This window comes from Borostomias antarcticus (genome assembly GCF_949987555.1).
Source record: "Borostomias antarcticus genome assembly, chromosome: 24".
Taxonomy (NCBI): Eukaryota; Metazoa; Chordata; class Actinopteri; order Stomiiformes; family Stomiidae; genus Borostomias; species Borostomias antarcticus.
In genome coordinates, this window is record NC_140257.1 from 2,058,637 (window position 1) to 2,076,210 (window position 17,574).

At 51.7% G+C, this 17,574-nt stretch overlaps 1 protein-coding gene across 1 annotated transcript in view; it reads left to right on the forward strand.

The window, feature by feature from the left end:
- The window catches only part of LOC311325208 (vertebrate ancient opsin-like), a gene marked incomplete at both ends in the record, with an annotated part of 122,177 nt that overhangs the window by 93,334 nt on the left and 11,269 nt on the right, over nucleotides 1–17,574 (forward strand). Inside the window, one exon of the mRNA XM_084457878.1 lies at nucleotides 9,361–9,594. Within this exon, the coding sequence (XP_084314004.1) occupies nucleotides 9,361–9,594 (234 nt within the window). The remainder of the gene's footprint in view (nucleotides 1–9,360; nucleotides 9,595–17,574) is intronic.

Sequence of the window (17,574 nt, forward strand, 5' to 3'; positions counted from 1 at the left end):
CTCTCCTCCATCCTCCCCTCCCTCCAGCCTCTCTCCTCGTTCCCTCCCTCCCTCCAGCCTCTCTCCTCCTTCCCTCCCTCCCTCCAGCCTCTCTCCTCCTCCCCTCCCTCCCTCCAGCCTCTCTCCTCGTTCCCTCCCTCCCTCCAGCCTCTCTCCTCCTTCCCTCCCTCCCCCAGCCTCTCTCCTCCTCCATCCTCCCCTCCCTCCCTCCAGCCTCTCTCCTCCATCCTCCCCTCCCTCCCTCCAGCCTCTCTCCTCCTCCCCTCCCTCCCGCCTCTCTCCTCGATCCTCCCCTCCCTCCAGTCTCTCTCCTCCATCCTCCCCTCCCTCCCTCCAGCCTCTCTCCTCCTCCCCTCCCTCCCGCCTCTCTCCTCGATCCTCCCCTCCCTCCAGCCTCTCTCCTCCTTCCCTCCCTCCCTCCCTCCAGCCTCTCTCCTCCTCCCCTCCCTCCCCCAGCCTCTCTCCTCCTCCCTCCTCCCCTCCCTCCCTCCAGCCTCTCTCCTCCATCCTCCCCTCCCTCCCTCCAGCCTCTCTCCTCCTCCCTCCTCCTCTCCCTCCCTCCAGCCTCTCTCCTCCTCCCCTCCCTTCCTCCAGCCTCTCTCCTCCTCCCCTCCCTTCCTCCAGCCTCTCTCCTCCTCCCCTCCCTTCCTCCAGCCTCTCTCCTCCTCCCTCCTCCTCCTCCTCCCTCCAGCCTCTCTCCTCCTCCCTCCTCCTCTCCCTCCCTCCAGCCTCTCTCCTCCTCCCCTCCCTCCCTCCAGCCTCTCTCCTCCTCCCTCCTCCTCTCCCTTCCTCCAGCCTCTCTCCTCCATCCTCCCCTCCCTCCCTCCAGCCTCTCTCCTCCTCCCTCCTCCTCTCCCTTCCTCCAGCCTCTCTCCTCCATCCTCCCCTCCCTCCCGCCTCTCTCCTCCTCCCCTCCCTCCAGCCTCTCTCCTTCTCCCTCCTCCTCTCCCTTCCTCCAGCCTCTCTCCTCCTCCCCTCCCTCCAGCCTCTCTCCTCCTCCCTCCTCCTCTCCCTTCCTCCAGCCTCTCTCCTCCTCCCTCCTCCTCTCCCTTCCTCCAGCCTCTCTCCTCCTCCCCTCCCTCCAGCCTCTCTCCTCCTCCCTCCTCCTCTCCCTTCCTCCAGCCTCTCTCCTTCTCCCTCCTCCTCTCCCTTCCTCCAGCCCGGTATCATGCTTAAACGTGGAATAGACGAGTAGAGGCACTTGTGTGAAATGACTCAGTTTCACATTTTAGCAATGCAGATCAGAATCAGAGTTTGTGGTTGGTTGTTTACCTTGGAACATGTGATACAAGAGGGGTATACATTTGCAAGTGCTTTTGAGGAGGGTGGGTCAAACAACTAGCTCACACGCTTACTGTTATTATTAGCTAGCGTTAGCTACTGTTCTTAAAGCTACTGCTCGCATTAGCTAGCTAGTATTCTAATGCTAGCTAGCTATTCACAGTGTACACAAGCACCATCCACGTCAACACAGGGGATAGACAATGCTCCCTGCCCGAGCGCCTCCATGCATGCGTGGTTTGTGGACCACTGGCACACATTTAAGCAACGGGTCTATTTCACGTTATAAACGTGTGCATTCTTAAACCGTTTCACACAAGTGCCTCTACTCTATTACACGTTAAGCCATGATACCAGCCTGCTCCCTCTCCAGCCTCTCCTGCTCCCTCTCCAGCCTCTCCTGCTCCCTCTCCAGCCTCTCCTGCTGCCTCTCCAGCCTCTCCTGCTCCCTCTCCAGCCTCTCCTGCTCCCTCTCCAGCCTCTCCTGCTCCCTCTCCAGCCTCTCCTGCTGCCTCTCCAGCCTCTCCTGCTCCCTCTCCAGCCTCTCCTGCTCCCTCTCCAGCCTCTCCTGCTCCCTCTCCAGCCTCTCCTGCTCCCTCTCCAGCCTCTCCTGCTCCCTCTCCAGCCTCTCCTGCTCCCTCTCCTGCCTCTCCAGCCTCTCCTGCTCCCTCTCCAGCCTCTCCTGCTCCCTCTCCAGCCTCTCCTGCTGCCTCATCCCTCCACACAGCTGCTCCCTCCCTCTCTCTCTCCCCGCCTCCATCCCTTCACACCCTCGCTCTCTCTCTCTCTCTCCCTCGCTCTCTCTCTCCCCGCCTCCATCCCTTCACACCCTCGCTCCCTCTCTCTCTCTCTCTCCCCGCCTCCATCCCTTCACACCCTCTCTCTCTCTCCCTCTCTCTCTCCCCACCTCCATCCCTTCACACCCTCGCTCTCTCTCTCCCTCTCTCTCTCCCCACCTCCATCCCTTCACACCCTCGCTCTCTCTCTCCCCACCTCCATCCCTTCACACCCTCGCTCTCTCTCTCCCTCTCTCTCTCCCCACCTCCATCCCTTCACACCCTCGCTCTCTCTCTCCCTCTCTCTCTCTCCCTCTCTCTCTCCCCACCTCCATCCCTTCACGCCCTCGCTCTCTCTCTCTCTCTCTCTCTCCCCACCTCCATCCCTTCACACCCTCGCTCTCTCTCTCCCTCTCTCTCTCCCCCCCTCCATCCCTTCACACCCTCGCTCTCTCTCTCTCTCTCTCCCCACCTCCATCCCTTCACACCCTCGCTCTCTCTCTCCCTCTCTCTCTCTCCCTCTCTCTCTCCCCACCTCCATCCCTTCACACCCTCGCTCTCTCCCTCGCTCTCTCCCTCGCTCTCTCTCTCCCCACCTCCATCCCTTCACACCCTCGCTCTCTCTCTCCCCACCTCCATCCCTTCACACCCTCCCTCTCTCTCTCCCTCTCTCTCTCCCCACCTCCATCCCTTCATACCCTCCCTCTCTCTCTCCCTCTCCCCACCTCCATCCCTTCACACCCTCCCTCTCTCTCTCCCCACCTCCATCCTTCACACCCTCGCTCTCTCTCTCTCTCTCTCTCTCTCTCTCTCTCCCTCTCTCCCCACCTCCATCCCTTCACACCCTCTCTCTCTCTCTCTCTCTCCCTCGCTCTCTCTCTCCCCGCCTCCATCCCTTCACACCCTCGCTCGCTCCCTCGCTCTCTCTCTCCCCACCTCCATCCCTTCACACCCTCGCTCTCTCTCTCCCCACCTCCATCCCTTCACACCCTCGCTCTCTCTCTCCCCACCTCCATCCCTTCACACCCTCGCTCTCTCCCTCGCTCTCTCTCTCCCCACCTCCATCCCTTCACACCCTCGCTCGCTCCCTCGCTCTCTCTCTCCCCACCTCCATCCCTTCACACACTCGCTCTCTCTCTCCCCACCTCCATCCCTTCACACCCTCTCTCTCTCTCCCCGCCTCCATCCCTTCACACCCTCCCTCGCTCTCTCTCTCCCTCGCTCTCTCTCTCCCCACCTCCATCCCTTCACACCCTCGCTCGCTCCCTCCCTCTCTCTCTCTCTCCCCACCTCCATCCCTTCACACCCTCGCTCTCTCTCTCCCTCTCTCTCTCCCCACCTCCATCCCTTCACACCCTCGCTCTCTCTCTCCCCACCTCCATCCCTTCACACCCTCGCTCTCTCTCTCTCTCTCTCTCCCCGCCTCCATCCCTTCACACCCTCGCTCTCTCTCCCTCTCTCTCTCTCTCTCCCCGCCTCCATCCCTTCACACCCTCGCTCTCTCTCCCTCTCTCTCTCTCCCCGCCTCCATCCCTTCACACCCTCGCTCTCTCTCCCTCTCTCTCTCTCTCTCTCTCCCCGCCTCCATCCCTTCACGCCCTCCCTCTCTCTCTCTCCCCGCCTCCATCCCTTCACACCCTCGCTTGCTCCCTCGCTCTCTCTCTCTCCCCACCTCCATCCCTTCACGCCCTCCCTCTCTCTCTCCCTCTCTCTCCCCGCCTCCATCCCTTCACACCCTCGCTCTCTCTCTCCCTCCCTCCCTCTCTCCCCACCTCCATCCCTTCATGCCCTCCCTCTCTCCTCCTCCCCTGTTGTCTGGTCAACACGTGTCTCTGTGACAGCGCTGTGATCACCTGGTGGATGGATCTGCTGTCCTGGAGAGACTCCAATCGCAATGAGTGCAAACTTCAAGATGGATGTGTGTGTGTGTGTGTGTGACACATGCCATTTATCATCCCCGGTACTTACTGCCCCATATTACGACACACAACATTGCTCACACACTACACTAGCACCTTATCACACTACTGCACTACACTACTACACTATACTACTGCACTACACTACACTACTGCACTACTGCACTACACTACTACACTATACTACTTCACTACTACACTACACTACTGCACTACACTACTGCACTACACTACTGCACTACACTACTGCACTACACTACTACACTACACTACTGCACTACACTACTACACTACACTACTGCACTACACTACTACACTACACTACTGCACTACACTACTGCACTACACTACTAAACTATACTACTTCACTACTGCAGTACACTACTACACTATACTACTGCACTACACTACTAAACTATACTACTGCACTACACTACTTCACTACTGCACTACACTACTACACTACTGCACTACACTACTACACTACACTACTACACTACTGCACTACACTACTACACTACACTACTACACTACTGCACTACACTACTACACTACACTACTGCACTACACTACTACACTACACTACTGCACTACACTACTATACTATACTACTGCACTACACTACTACACTACACTACTACACTACACTACTACACTACTGCACTACACTATTACACTACACTACTGCACTACACTACTATACTATACTACTACTCTACACTACTGCACTACTGCACTACACTACTACACTACACTACTACTCTACACTACTGCACTACTGCACTACACTACTACACTACACTACTGCACTACACTACTATACTACACTACTACACTACACTACTACACTACACTACTACACTACTGCACTACACTACTGCACTACACTACTGCACTACACTACTACACTATACTACTACACTACTACACTACACTACTGCACTACACTACTACACTATACTACTACACTACACTACTACACTACACTACTGCACTACACTACTACACTACACTACTACACTACTGCACTACACTACTGCACTACACTACTACACTACACTACTACACTACACTACTACACTACACTACTACACTATACTACTACACTACACTACTACACTACACTACTGCACTACACTACTACACTACTACACTACACTACTACACTATACTACTGCACTACACTACTGCACTACACTACTACACTACACTACTACACTATACTACTGCACTACACTACTTCACTACTGCACTACACTACTACACTACTGCACTACACTAATACACTACTACACTACTGCACTACACTACTACACTACTACACTACTGCACTACACTACTACACTACTGCACTACACTACTACACTACTACACTACTGCACTACACTACTACACTACTGCACTACACTACTACACTACTTCACTACACTACTTCACTACACTACTACACTACTCTACTACACTACACTACTACACTACACTACTGCACTACACTACTATACTACTACAATAAACTACACTGCTGCACTACACTACTACACTACTACAATACAACACTACACTACTGCACTGCACTACTACACTACACTACTAGGCTATACTACTGCACTATACTACTACACTCCACTACTACACTACTGCACTACACTACTACACTCCACTACTACACTACTGCACTACACTACTACACTCCACTACTACACTACTGCACTACACTACTACACTCCACTACTACATTACTGCACTACACTACTACACTCCACTACTACACTACTGCACTACACTACTACACTACATTACTGCATCACACTACTACACTACTAAACTACACTACTACACTTAACTACTATGCTACACTACTGCACTACACCACTACTGCACTACACTACTATGCTACACTACTGCACTACACTACTACATGACTACTGTACACTACTGCACTACACCACTACACTACCCTACTGCACTACACTACTACCCTACTGCACTACACTACTGCACTACTGAACTACACTACTGCACTACACTACTACACTACTAAACTACACTTAACTACTATGCTACACTACTGCACTACACTTCTACACTACAACACTACTGCACTACACTACTATGCTACACTACTGCACTACACTACTACTGTACACTAGCCTACTACACTAAACTACTATGCTACTGCACTACACAACTGCACTACAATACTACACTAGCCTACTACACTAAACTACTATGCTACTGCACTACACTACTACACTTCACCACTACTGCACTACACTAATATGCTACACTGCTGCACTACACTACTACACGACTACTGTACACTACTGCACTACACAACTGCACTACAATACTATACTACACTACAACACTAGCACCTTACTGGGAAGTAATCGCATTAGTGTACAGCGCACGCACACACACACACACACACAAATACTCACACACACACACACACAAATACACACACACACACACACACACACAAACTTGTTGACTGTTCCCACCAGGGCATTCAGCTTCTGCTTCCTACTCATCAACTGTAATTACCTGCAGCTCTGTGTTGTCTCTGGCTGCACACACACACACACACACACACACACAGACACAGACACACACACACACACACACACACACACACACACAAAAACAAACAAACAAACACACACAAACACACACACACACGCACACACACACACACAGGCACACACAAAAACAAACAAACACACACTCCCTCGCTCTGCTAGCTGTAAAAACGCTGTATCGGTATCATTCTGGTGTTTGCATCTGATCATCCTGTTCTCTGTGTTTCTGGATAGTCATCCAGCTGACAGGACATTAGAGGACAGGACCAGGTCCCATTAGAGGACAGGACCAAGTCCCGTTAGAGGACATTAGAGGACAGGACCAGGTCCCATTAGAGGACAGGACCAGGTCCCATTAGAGGACAGGACCAGGTCCCATTAGAGGACAGGACCAGGTCCCATTAGAGGACAGGACCAGGTCCCAGTAGAGGACAGGACCAGGTCCCATTAGAGGACAGGACCAGGTCCCATTAGAGGACAGGACCAGGTCCCATTAGAGGACATGGCGCGCAGTCTAACGGTCAGCTATAAAGCTGGGTTTCTATCACACGCTAGGTGCATTGTCCACCCAGGTAAGCATGCTGCTACTGCCTGCATAATGAGGACACGAAGCAAAGAGTGCTCTGGAGCGCAGGGGCAGGCAGGAGGACGCGAGGCTCGCCCACGCCGGAGGGGCAGGCAGGAGGACGCGGGGCTCGCCCACGCCGGAGGGGCAGGCAGGAGGACGCGGGGCTCGCCCACGCCGGAGGGGCAGGCAGGAGGACGAGGCTCGCCCACGCCGGAGGGGCAGGCAGGAGGACGCGGGGCTCGCCCACGCCGGAGGGGCAGGCAGGAGGACGCGAGGCTCGCCCACGCCGGAGGGGCAGGCAGGAGGACGCGAGGCTCGCCCACGCCGGAGGAATCAGGACTCACCACTGCGTCGACACCAACGTGTCTGTATGGAAATGTGTCTGATTGTCAGTGCTTTAGACCCACACCTGCGTGTCCATCTTTGTTCCTACTGTCAGAGCTTTAGACCCACACCTGCGTGTCCATCTATGTTCCTACTGTCAGAGCTTTAGACCCACACCTGCGTATCCATCTATGTTCCTACTGTCAGAGCTTTAGACCCACACCTGCGTGTCCATCTATGTTCCTACTGTCAGAGCTTTAGACCCACACCTGCGTGTCCATCTATGTTCCTACTGTCAGAGCTTTAGACCCACACCTGCGTGTCCATCCATGTTCCTACTGCGGAGGGTCCAGTCCATCTGCCCTCTGAACAACACGTCCTGAGCAGATGTGCAATGACGAGCACAACAGAGCAGAATATCAGAACAGATCAGAACCAGAACACCAGAACACCAGAACAGAGCAGAACATCAGAACATCAGAACATCAGAACAGAACCAGAACAAAGCAGAACAGCAGAACTACAGAACAGAGCAGAACATCAGAACAGAGCAGAACATCAGAACAGAGCAGAACAGCAGAACAGAGCAGAACCAGAACATCAGAACAGTGGCAGTTTGAGTGGCGGGGGGGTGATGGCTGAGCTTTGAGGACATAATGTTTGTTTATTGAGGCTCAGCAGGGTGTGTGTGTGTGTGTGTGTGTGTGTGTGTGTGTGTGTGTGTGTGTGTGTGTTGATGGGCCTTCGAATCCAGCCACCACCAGACAGCTTGCATTTGCCTTGATGGTTTGTGTGCCTCCCCAGTGAGGTGCAGCGCTACCGACACTGTTTACCATTCTGAACACACTAGGATGATGAGCTCTGTCACAGCCCAGTAGCTAGACAGACTGGGTGGGTGGGTGGGTGTGTGGGTGTGTGTGTGTGTGTGTGTGTGTTTGAGAGTTTCTAGAGAGTTGGTCTGCCTAGCCCTCTCTCTCTCCTCCTATCCATCTCCATCCCTCTCTCCCTCTCTCCTTATCATCTCCCTCTCTCCTCCTCATCTCCCCCATCTCTCCGTATCCATCCCCATCCCTCTTCCACTCTATTCTTATCCATCTCCTTCCCTCTCTCTCTCCCTCTACCTCTCTACTTCTCTCTCTCCCTCTCCTCCTCCATTCCCTACTGACATCTGTCATCCTTTAATGCCTCTTTCTCCTGTCCTCCCCTTCCTCCTCTCTCTCCTCCTCTTCCTCCTCTCCCTCATAGGTCATCGGCATCACTCCTCTAACCCTCAGTCATCTCCCCTCCCCTCCCCTCCTGTCCTCCTCCACTAACCCCCCCCCCCCCCCCCCTCTCTCTCTCCAGCCCCCCAGGGAGGACGGATCAACACATGTGCAGGCAGGCGGATGTGACAGCGCCTCCTCCTCCTCCTCCCCGCCCCTTCTCGTCTCATCCTCCTACTTCTCCTCTAACCCCCGACCTCCTCCTCGTCTCCTCCTCCTTCTCTAACCCCCCTCCTCCTCCTCGTCTCCTCCTCCTTCTCTAACCCCCATCCTCCTCCTCGTCTCCTCCTCTAACCCCCCTCCTCCTCCTCGTCTCCTCCTCCTTCTCTAACCCCCATCCTCCTCCTCGTCTCCTCCTCCTCCTCTAACCCCCCCCCTCCTCCTCGTCTCCTCCTCCTCCTCTAACCCCCCCCCCTCCTCCTCGTCTCCTCCTCCTCCTCTAACCCCCCTCCTCCTCCTCGTCTCCTCCTCCTCCTCTAACCCCCCTCCTCCTCCTCGTCTCCTCCTCCTCCTCTAACCCCCCTCCTCCTCCTCGTCTCCTCCTCCTCCTCTAACCCCCCTCCTCCTCCTCGTCTCCTCCTCCTCCTCTAACCCCCCTTCTCCTCCTCCTCGTCTCCTCCTCTAACCCCCCTCCTCCTCCTCCCCCAGGTGAGTAGCGCTACCACGTCGATGAGTCGTCGGAGGGAGCAGCGTGTGCTGGTCATGGTGGTGGTCATGGTGGTGTGCTACCTGCTGTGCTGGCTGCCCTACGGCGTCACGGCGCTGCTGGCCACCTTCGGCCCGCCCGGCCTGGTCACCCCGGAGGCATCCATCGTCCCCTCGGTGCTCGCCAAGACCAGCACCTTCATCAACCCCATCATCTACATCTTCATGAACAAGCAGGTGAGGACGTGGAGCACACACGCGCACACACACGCGCACACACGCGCACATACACACACACACACACGTGCTGCCTCGCTGGCCATGCTGAGGAAGGGGAAGCGAAATAAAGGTGCTGTAAATCGGTAACGCCCTGGTGTGTGCGTGTGTGTGTGTGTGCGTGTGGGTGTGTGTGGGTGTGTGTGTGTGTTTGTGACCTATTTGTTTATCGTATTTACCCTATAGAAAGATGGATGAGGATAAAACAAGTCATCCCACCAGCTTTGGAATTTCCTCTTTGACTGTCTCTCTACTTCCTGTCTCTCTGCTGACTGTCTCTCGACTTCCTGTCTCTCTAGTGACGGTCTCTCTGTTGACTGTCTCTCTTATTGTCTCTCTTACTGACTGTCTCTCTTGCTGACTGTCTCTCTTGTCTCTCTGCTGAGTGTCTCTCTGCTGACGGTCTCTAGTGACTGTCTCTCTAGTGACTGTCTCTCTACTGTCTGTCTCTCTACTGTCTGTCTCTCTACTGTCTGTCTCTCTACTGTCTGTCTCTCTTACTGTCTATTTACTGCACTGCTTCTCGTCTCATTTTTGCAGTACACTCAGAAAAAAGTGTGCTGCATAGAACCATTTTTGACAATAAGGTTCCAGATAGAACCTTTTCAGCTCAGGATCTCTGTTTGGAACTGCACATGGTCTTTTTGGACCTGAAGATGATCCTGTTCGACCTATCAGAATGGACATAACTGACAGAATTGCCATAGAATGACACTTACATTGAAAAAGCAAAGTTTTCCACTGTTTGGCTCAGAAATAATTCTCATCATATCAACTGGTTATTTTCTGAGAATAGCATCACAACTTTCAGCGGCAGTGCACACAGACTGCTCAAATATTGTTTGCTCAACGCAAATAATAGATCAGGGTGATCGCCTTATCAATGAATCACACACAACCAAATTATTCATTGGGTCAGATCTTTGATATGAAATAACCCAGTCCTGGCTGTAGGATTGATTCCTATGATAGAGGCCTGGAAGCAGTAGGGCTTGTTTTTGTGTGTGGAATTATTCCATTTGAGGTTTTGTTTTGACCAGTCATAGATTCCAAAATAAGTTTCAGAAAGGAAAAATAATGAACCATTTGCATCAAAGGGCAGCCTGGCATCGCAACCCTGATCACATGATCACATCCTGTTTCCCTCCGCAGATCAGTATGGCCACGCCCCCATTCCACTGAGTTCCACCTGGCAGATATTTGCTGGGGCAATTGTCGTGTAAAAATAATTTACTATGTCTTAGGTCAAATTCCAAGAAATAAATCTAAGTCCAGATTGGTTTCAAAGTTTCAAAATAACTTCAGAGTCCGAGAAGAAAATCAACTTGAGGCACCAAGTGTCCAAATGCGATTTGACTTTATTGCTCTTCAGAAACAAAACAGCATAAAAGTCGGAGCTTCCCGGGAAGAACCCCTTGTCCTTTGTGTTATTGACTTTTATAGTCTCATCACCACCCCACCCCCCTCTTGACCACATCCCACTTTCCATACATCACTTACTTTGCCACCAATCAAATGGTGTCTAATTTGCTGGCTCAGCAATAACTTATGTCCAAATATGTCCACATCCGTACCCCTATCATTTCCCGTCAGGGGAATCCCCCCTGGGTATATGGGCACCTGTAAACTGCTTTCGTACATAAGACTGCAGTGCCAACATTAATTAAATCTTTTGGCAACTCTGGGACGAGAAGAGGGGAAGACTGGGAATCTAACAGGAAGACATTGGGATATTTTGAATGCTCAGGCCGGGCGCACACTATTCTTCCCGCCTTAATGCTGCTAGCCTCAGCACTTCTTAAAACTGCTGAGTTAGCAGGGAAACTCCATTTTCTACAGATCCGTTCCCAGTGGCTACACCTGGTGGTGACTTTTTATACTACTATTGGGCAGTTTATTGTTGGTCTCATCTAATATCACTCATGAGCAGATTAGCCTTTAACGTTCTGGTTATGTAGAACAATCTATACCATAGGATGATTATGATTACAATATCATGACATGATTAAAATGCAGGGGAGCTAAATCAAATTAAATCACTACACAATCACAACCGTTTATCTAATATGGGGCGGGTTTCATACAACAACTACCCACAAATTGAAAATCTTTCAAAAACATGTTAAACTCTCGATTTCAAAGACAAGAAGCTCACCGAGGGGGTAATTGGTGTCCGTTGGTGTTCTGACATCAAATTCGCCGCAAAGTATGAATCCTGTAGGGTTTTATTGATTATTTTATGAAATCCATTGACTTGTATTGAAGCGACCGTTGTAGATGTGTAGATCAATCCGCAGAGGGGATTCAAGAAGCGGAACTACTAACGGTAGCGATTGTTATTGCTTATGTTGCTAGGCTACCTAGTTTGCGGAAGTTTACACACGTATGTGCTGCGACTAAATAGTTCTATGATAAATATTTTAAAAAGCCTTTGCAGATGATCTAGAATCTTACTTTATGGTGAATTATATGTCAGAATGCCAACTAACACCTCGGTGAGTTTCTTGTCTTTGAAATCTTGAGTTTAACATGTTTTTGAATGATTTTTCAAGATGCCCACCCACATCCATTGTATGACCAAAACGGTGGTAGAGCAATTATCAACTTTCTCGAAAATACTAGCTTTGTCAACGTTTTGATCTGAACCATTGTATATGATCATAAGTAACCTTAAAACAGGGCTGAACATGCATTTTCCCTTTACTACTCCTTTAAAGATAGAATTGCACCATGGTTTTCTAGTGATCTGTCTACCTTGTTTAATGATAGGAATTGTGCCTGGTCCTGTGCCAGACGCACGAGGGATGCCCAAGACTGGCTTTCTTTAAGACAACTCAGAAATATGTACAACAGCTGAAAGGAAAGCTAGATCTGACTACTTTTTGGATTTGGTCTCTAACTCCTATTACTGGGTTACTGTGAACTTAACTAAAAACAAACCCTCTAGTTCACTGCCCTTGTCTATTTATGTGGATGATGTTGTATCACACCCAACATAATTTTTTATTTATTATTAAATTAAAACAGACGTCAATCGGTCAATTTGCAGAGCCGAGCCGAGAGCTGAGGGGAGCGTCAGAGCAGCCTCTGCGTCGGAGGGAGCCATTGGCAGCCAATGAAAACGAAGTGGGAGGGGCATTGAGCTAAACTGGCTTGGGAATCGTTGGCACGCCGCTGGAAGTGCTGTCCCATTTAATTCACGGCCCTGCACCCTCTGGCCCTTCCAGCTGACGTCAATTAAGTGCTCAGGCCTCAGGCCGCATGTGTGAGGGGCCGCAAGGGTGGTTTGCACACTCAGATTGGGATTCAGCTAAACAGAACTGATATTTTCTGCAAAAAAGTACGTCTGTCGTTTTCATTATGATCCAATCTGTGTCCTGAAATATGGAGAAATTCTTGACACACTGGGGAAAGATACGACTATATCCAAGATCTTGTATCTATATACAAGAACAAATGTAGGCTAAAACATTGTAATATCATCAATAAGGCAGACTGAGGCGTAGCTTAAAACTCAGAAGCGTCTGGTTTAATGAATTGGACGTAGGCACTGACTCCCAAAATCAAACGTAGGCCTACAGTAGCTCAGGAAGAGCGAGTCCGGAGGAGGGAAACAGGGATAGCACCGGGAGCCTCGGGCGGACGGCCTGGGAACTGGCCATGGACAGAGCAGAACCCCACCGGTCAGGGGGGGGGGGCTACAGGGTACGGGGGAGCCATAGGCCTGGTCAGGGGGGGGGGGGACTACAGGGTACGGTGAGCCATAGGCCTGGTCAGGGGGGGGGGACTACAGGGTACCTGGGAGCCATAGGCCTGGTCAGGGGGGGGGGGACTACAGGGTACCGGGGAGCCATAGGCCTGGTCAGGGGGACGACGACTACAGGGTACCTGGGAGCCATAGGCCTGGTCTGCGGGAGGAGGGGGGGGGGGGCGCACATACGAGCACGCAGGGTGCATAGAGGGAGAGGAGAGAGGTGGATGCAGAGGGGAGGAACACTGATGACAGATTTGAATATGTGTTTCCTTCTCAAGGGTCAGTAAGGCAACACTGTGTCTTGAGAGGCTGTCATAGAGCATCTACTGAAGATCAACTGCAACTGTGTTTAAACGCAACAGCACTAGAGTTAGGGTGAGAAGACAGTGCTTTCTAAAAACTAGTTTAGCATCGAAAGAGCTTTAAAGCCTCACTTAAAATCAAGTGTTACTGAAAGTTGTGCACTGAGGTGGGAGAATTATCCCTCCCTTTTAGGAATGATATGCCAACGTTGCAGTCTTATCCCATTAATAGGCTTGCTACATGGTGGTCTTCTCGGGGTTATTAATCGTTCCAAGCCTCTTACTTTAAGAAGCATTCATATTTTTTAGTTTTTTTTCTTACAGTCCCAAACACGATGAATTGCCACTTCTTCATTAATTATAACAATGATTACTCGGCATTTTGTGTTATTTTACTGAGGTGTTCTGTTTTGTGGCTGATGGTGCCGTTTCATCCAATCATCGCTCTGCCAGCCTGGCGGTTTTCAGAGGACATGGCAAGGAGAGAAGGAGGGATGGAGAGGAGGGGGACATCAACGGCAGAAGAGGGACCAAAAAGGGGAAAAATTTGCACTCACGAATAAGTTGACATGCTTCTGTTAATGCATAGTACTGTATCACCAAACAACAAACATGTTTCAGTTAGTGTTGTCACAGTACTAACATTTGAGTTTGGGTATCGATACCAAGGCAAATGTTATGGTACTCGGTACCAAACGGTACTAATGCATAAAAAAAGAGGTAGTGAATGTAACGTTAGTCTCTGTCGGTCACCAGCTTTACCCTCACCACTGGTAGCGGACAGCGAAGCAGGTTACAACACCTTAAGAACGGCGTCCCCCAGGGATCTGTCCTGGCCCCCCTCCTTTATAACATGTTCACCTACGACCTGCCGAATAGTCTCCGGGAAGTATGCCTACACAGATGACCTCACGCTGGTGTACTCAGCTGGAGACTGGCAGGCCGTGGAGGAGACCTTGAGCCAGGACATGCAGACACTAGCAGCATACCTCTGGAAATGGAGATTGAAGCTCAGCGAGGCAAAGACGGTGTCGGCGGCCTTCCACCTTCACAACAAGGAAGCCAAACGTGAGCTCCGAGTGCACGTCAATGGAACACTCCTGCCATGCAGCGCCGAACCAACCTATCTCGGCGTGACATTGGACAGGTCGCTCACTTTTCGCCGACACCTCGAGTCACAGCGCAATAAGTTAACAGTTCGTGTGGCGTTGAAGAAGCGACTGGTCCGATCAGGCTGGGGCGCCGGCGCAAAAACACTGCGTACGGCAGCCCTAGCCCTGGTCTACTCGACCAGTGAATATTGCACACCGGTGTGGTGCCACAGCGTTCACACCCGCCTCATTGACCCGCCTATTAATAAAGTCTTGCGCATCATGACAGGATGCCTGCATCCCACTCCTGTGGACAGCCTTCCCATCCTTGCAGGCATCCAGCCCGCTGGCCTCCGGGGCACCACAGCACATCTCGCCTGCCGGGCCGTGGAGATTAACCACTTGCTCCACGACAGGCTCACTATAACAGCGGAGCCTCCCCGGCGTCTCAAGTCGAGACACCTTTTTGTGCCGCACGGGATCTATTGCAGCAATGCAGAGATCTTAACATCAGTGAGGCAGGATGGGTGGACCACACCTGGCGTGTGGAGTGGGAGGTGAACACCTCCAGACTCCGTGATTTCATCCTGGCCGCCGGTCCTTCCCCTTCCAGGATGGACTTACCCAGACCGGCGTGGGTGAGGCTTAATCGCGTCCGGCCCGGCGTCGGACGCTTCCGCTCATCGATGCACAGATGGGGCTTGGTATCCTGCGCAGTGTGTGAGTGTGGCGTCGAGGAACAAACTGCAGACCACGTCATCCAGGATTGTCCGTTATATCGGAAACCCACGGAATGCGTCGCTTGACGGTTGTGGATGACAAAACGGTAACATGGCTCCTGATGGTGTGCCTGGATATATAGCCCAGGTGACCCCTCACCCAGGCTCGGGGTGGTAAACGGATAGCCCCTCAGCCCCGAGCCTGGGAGGGAGAGGATATTACATATAACCCACACAAAGAAGAAGAGGTCACCTGTCGGTTTGATGTGTTGCCTCGTCTCACGAGACACACTTTGAAACTTGTGCTGCTGTGTTTTGCGGCTTGAGAGGCATCAGCACGACCTCAGACCTGTGTGTCCTCTCACTGAGAGTCTTAACCAACCAGATGACTCCTGATTGTATAGTGGAATGGAGGACTGGAGAGAAGGAGGGAATAAGAGAGATGGAGAAAGAGACATGGAGGCAAGAGGGGGGGGAAGATGGAGGGAAGACTGGAGAGATGCAGGGTGGAGAGATAGAAGGAAGAAGGAGTGGACATGGAGGGATGGAGGTTCTCAGTTAGGGGTGACAGATAACTGAATACAATGAAAACTGTATGAGATCCCTTTTGATCCTACTACTGTAGTACTAGATATGTTTGTGGTTGGATCACAGGACAAGCCATTGACTCAGAACTTGACAAACATCCACCCGCACAAGAACACTGGTCCTCTGTAACCAATCCCTCCCATCACATCACTATTCTGTGAGGAGGAGAGCAGTCACAGACAGTATGAATACCATTTACAATACCAGAACAATTCTTCGTCTAATGACAGAGAGTGTGGGCTCCTCCCATCACAAACACCCCCCCCCCCCCCCCTCAAACTGCCCTCCCTCGCCCTGGCCCCGCCCCTGAACTCAGACTGACCTTCCAAGTGCCAAGAGCACTCATCGCCACGGTCGCCGTCGGAGACGAGAATCTCCTGTATGTCATTTTCAGTCTTCAATTCCTCCCAGCCCGTTACTATGGAAGCTGTGAGTTGAGGCGAGTTGAAGACTAAAAATGCTGTACAGATACAAGTGTCGACAAGGAGATCTGCTCACCGAGGACCCCCCCCACCATCTGGTCAGCCCCACCCTAGACCGGCGCTGGGGGACAGACGGGTGTTAAGGTGAGTAAAAGATGTTACCTTCCTCTGTGAGATATGCAATCCTGGTGCGACCTGGACACATTCAGAGATTTGCTATGTTTTAAGATGTCTGCCTACTCCATAGCATCTCATATTCACTTTCAAATGCCGCACATTCTGTGCTGTTGTGGTCCCGTGTCCCGGGTTTAAAAGTGTGGAAAGCGAAACACTTGACTTTTAAACCGTTAGGTTCTGTCTGAGCGTGTCAGACAAAAGGGTAGGGAGTTAGAAAAGGGTAAAGAAAAATCTGTCCAAGGTTGTCGGTTCTCCGGTTCGGAAGGCAATTGCTTTGTACACTCACCAAAAACTCATGCCTCATGAGGTGGTCACAGTCCGCTGAGCGAGCCGTGAGCTGAGGTCCAACTATTCCCCTGTTTTGGCTGCTTTCCCAGAGGCGGTGTGACTGAAAGCGACCGTAAAACATAAAAATAAACGAAACACATAAACCAAAAGGCCAAGGTGGAGACATATTATTCCTGCACTATAAACCTAATTTGGGCTTCTCAAACCATCCCCAGACATCATTCCAACTTTATGGTTCGTCCAAACTGCAGCGTGACCACAGAAGGCATTAAAGTGTGCGGACTCGTGAGCTGTTATGTGCATGGTGCAGAAATGTTCAATCTGTGATTTAATTCACAATATGCTCTGTAGCATATCTCCCTCTGCAATTGGAGGCAGGTGGTGGTTGAAGGCTGGTAGGTGGAGGAGGTTGAGGCTGGTAGGTGGAGGAGGGTGGAGGTTGAGGCTGGTAGGTGGAGGAGGGTGGAGGTTGAAGGCTGGTAGGTGGAGGAGGGTGGAGGTTGAGGCTGGTAGATGGAGGAGGGTGGAGGTTGAGGCTGGTAGGTGGAGGAGGGTGGAGGTTGAGGCTGGTAGGTGGAGGAGGGTGGAGGTTGAGGCTGG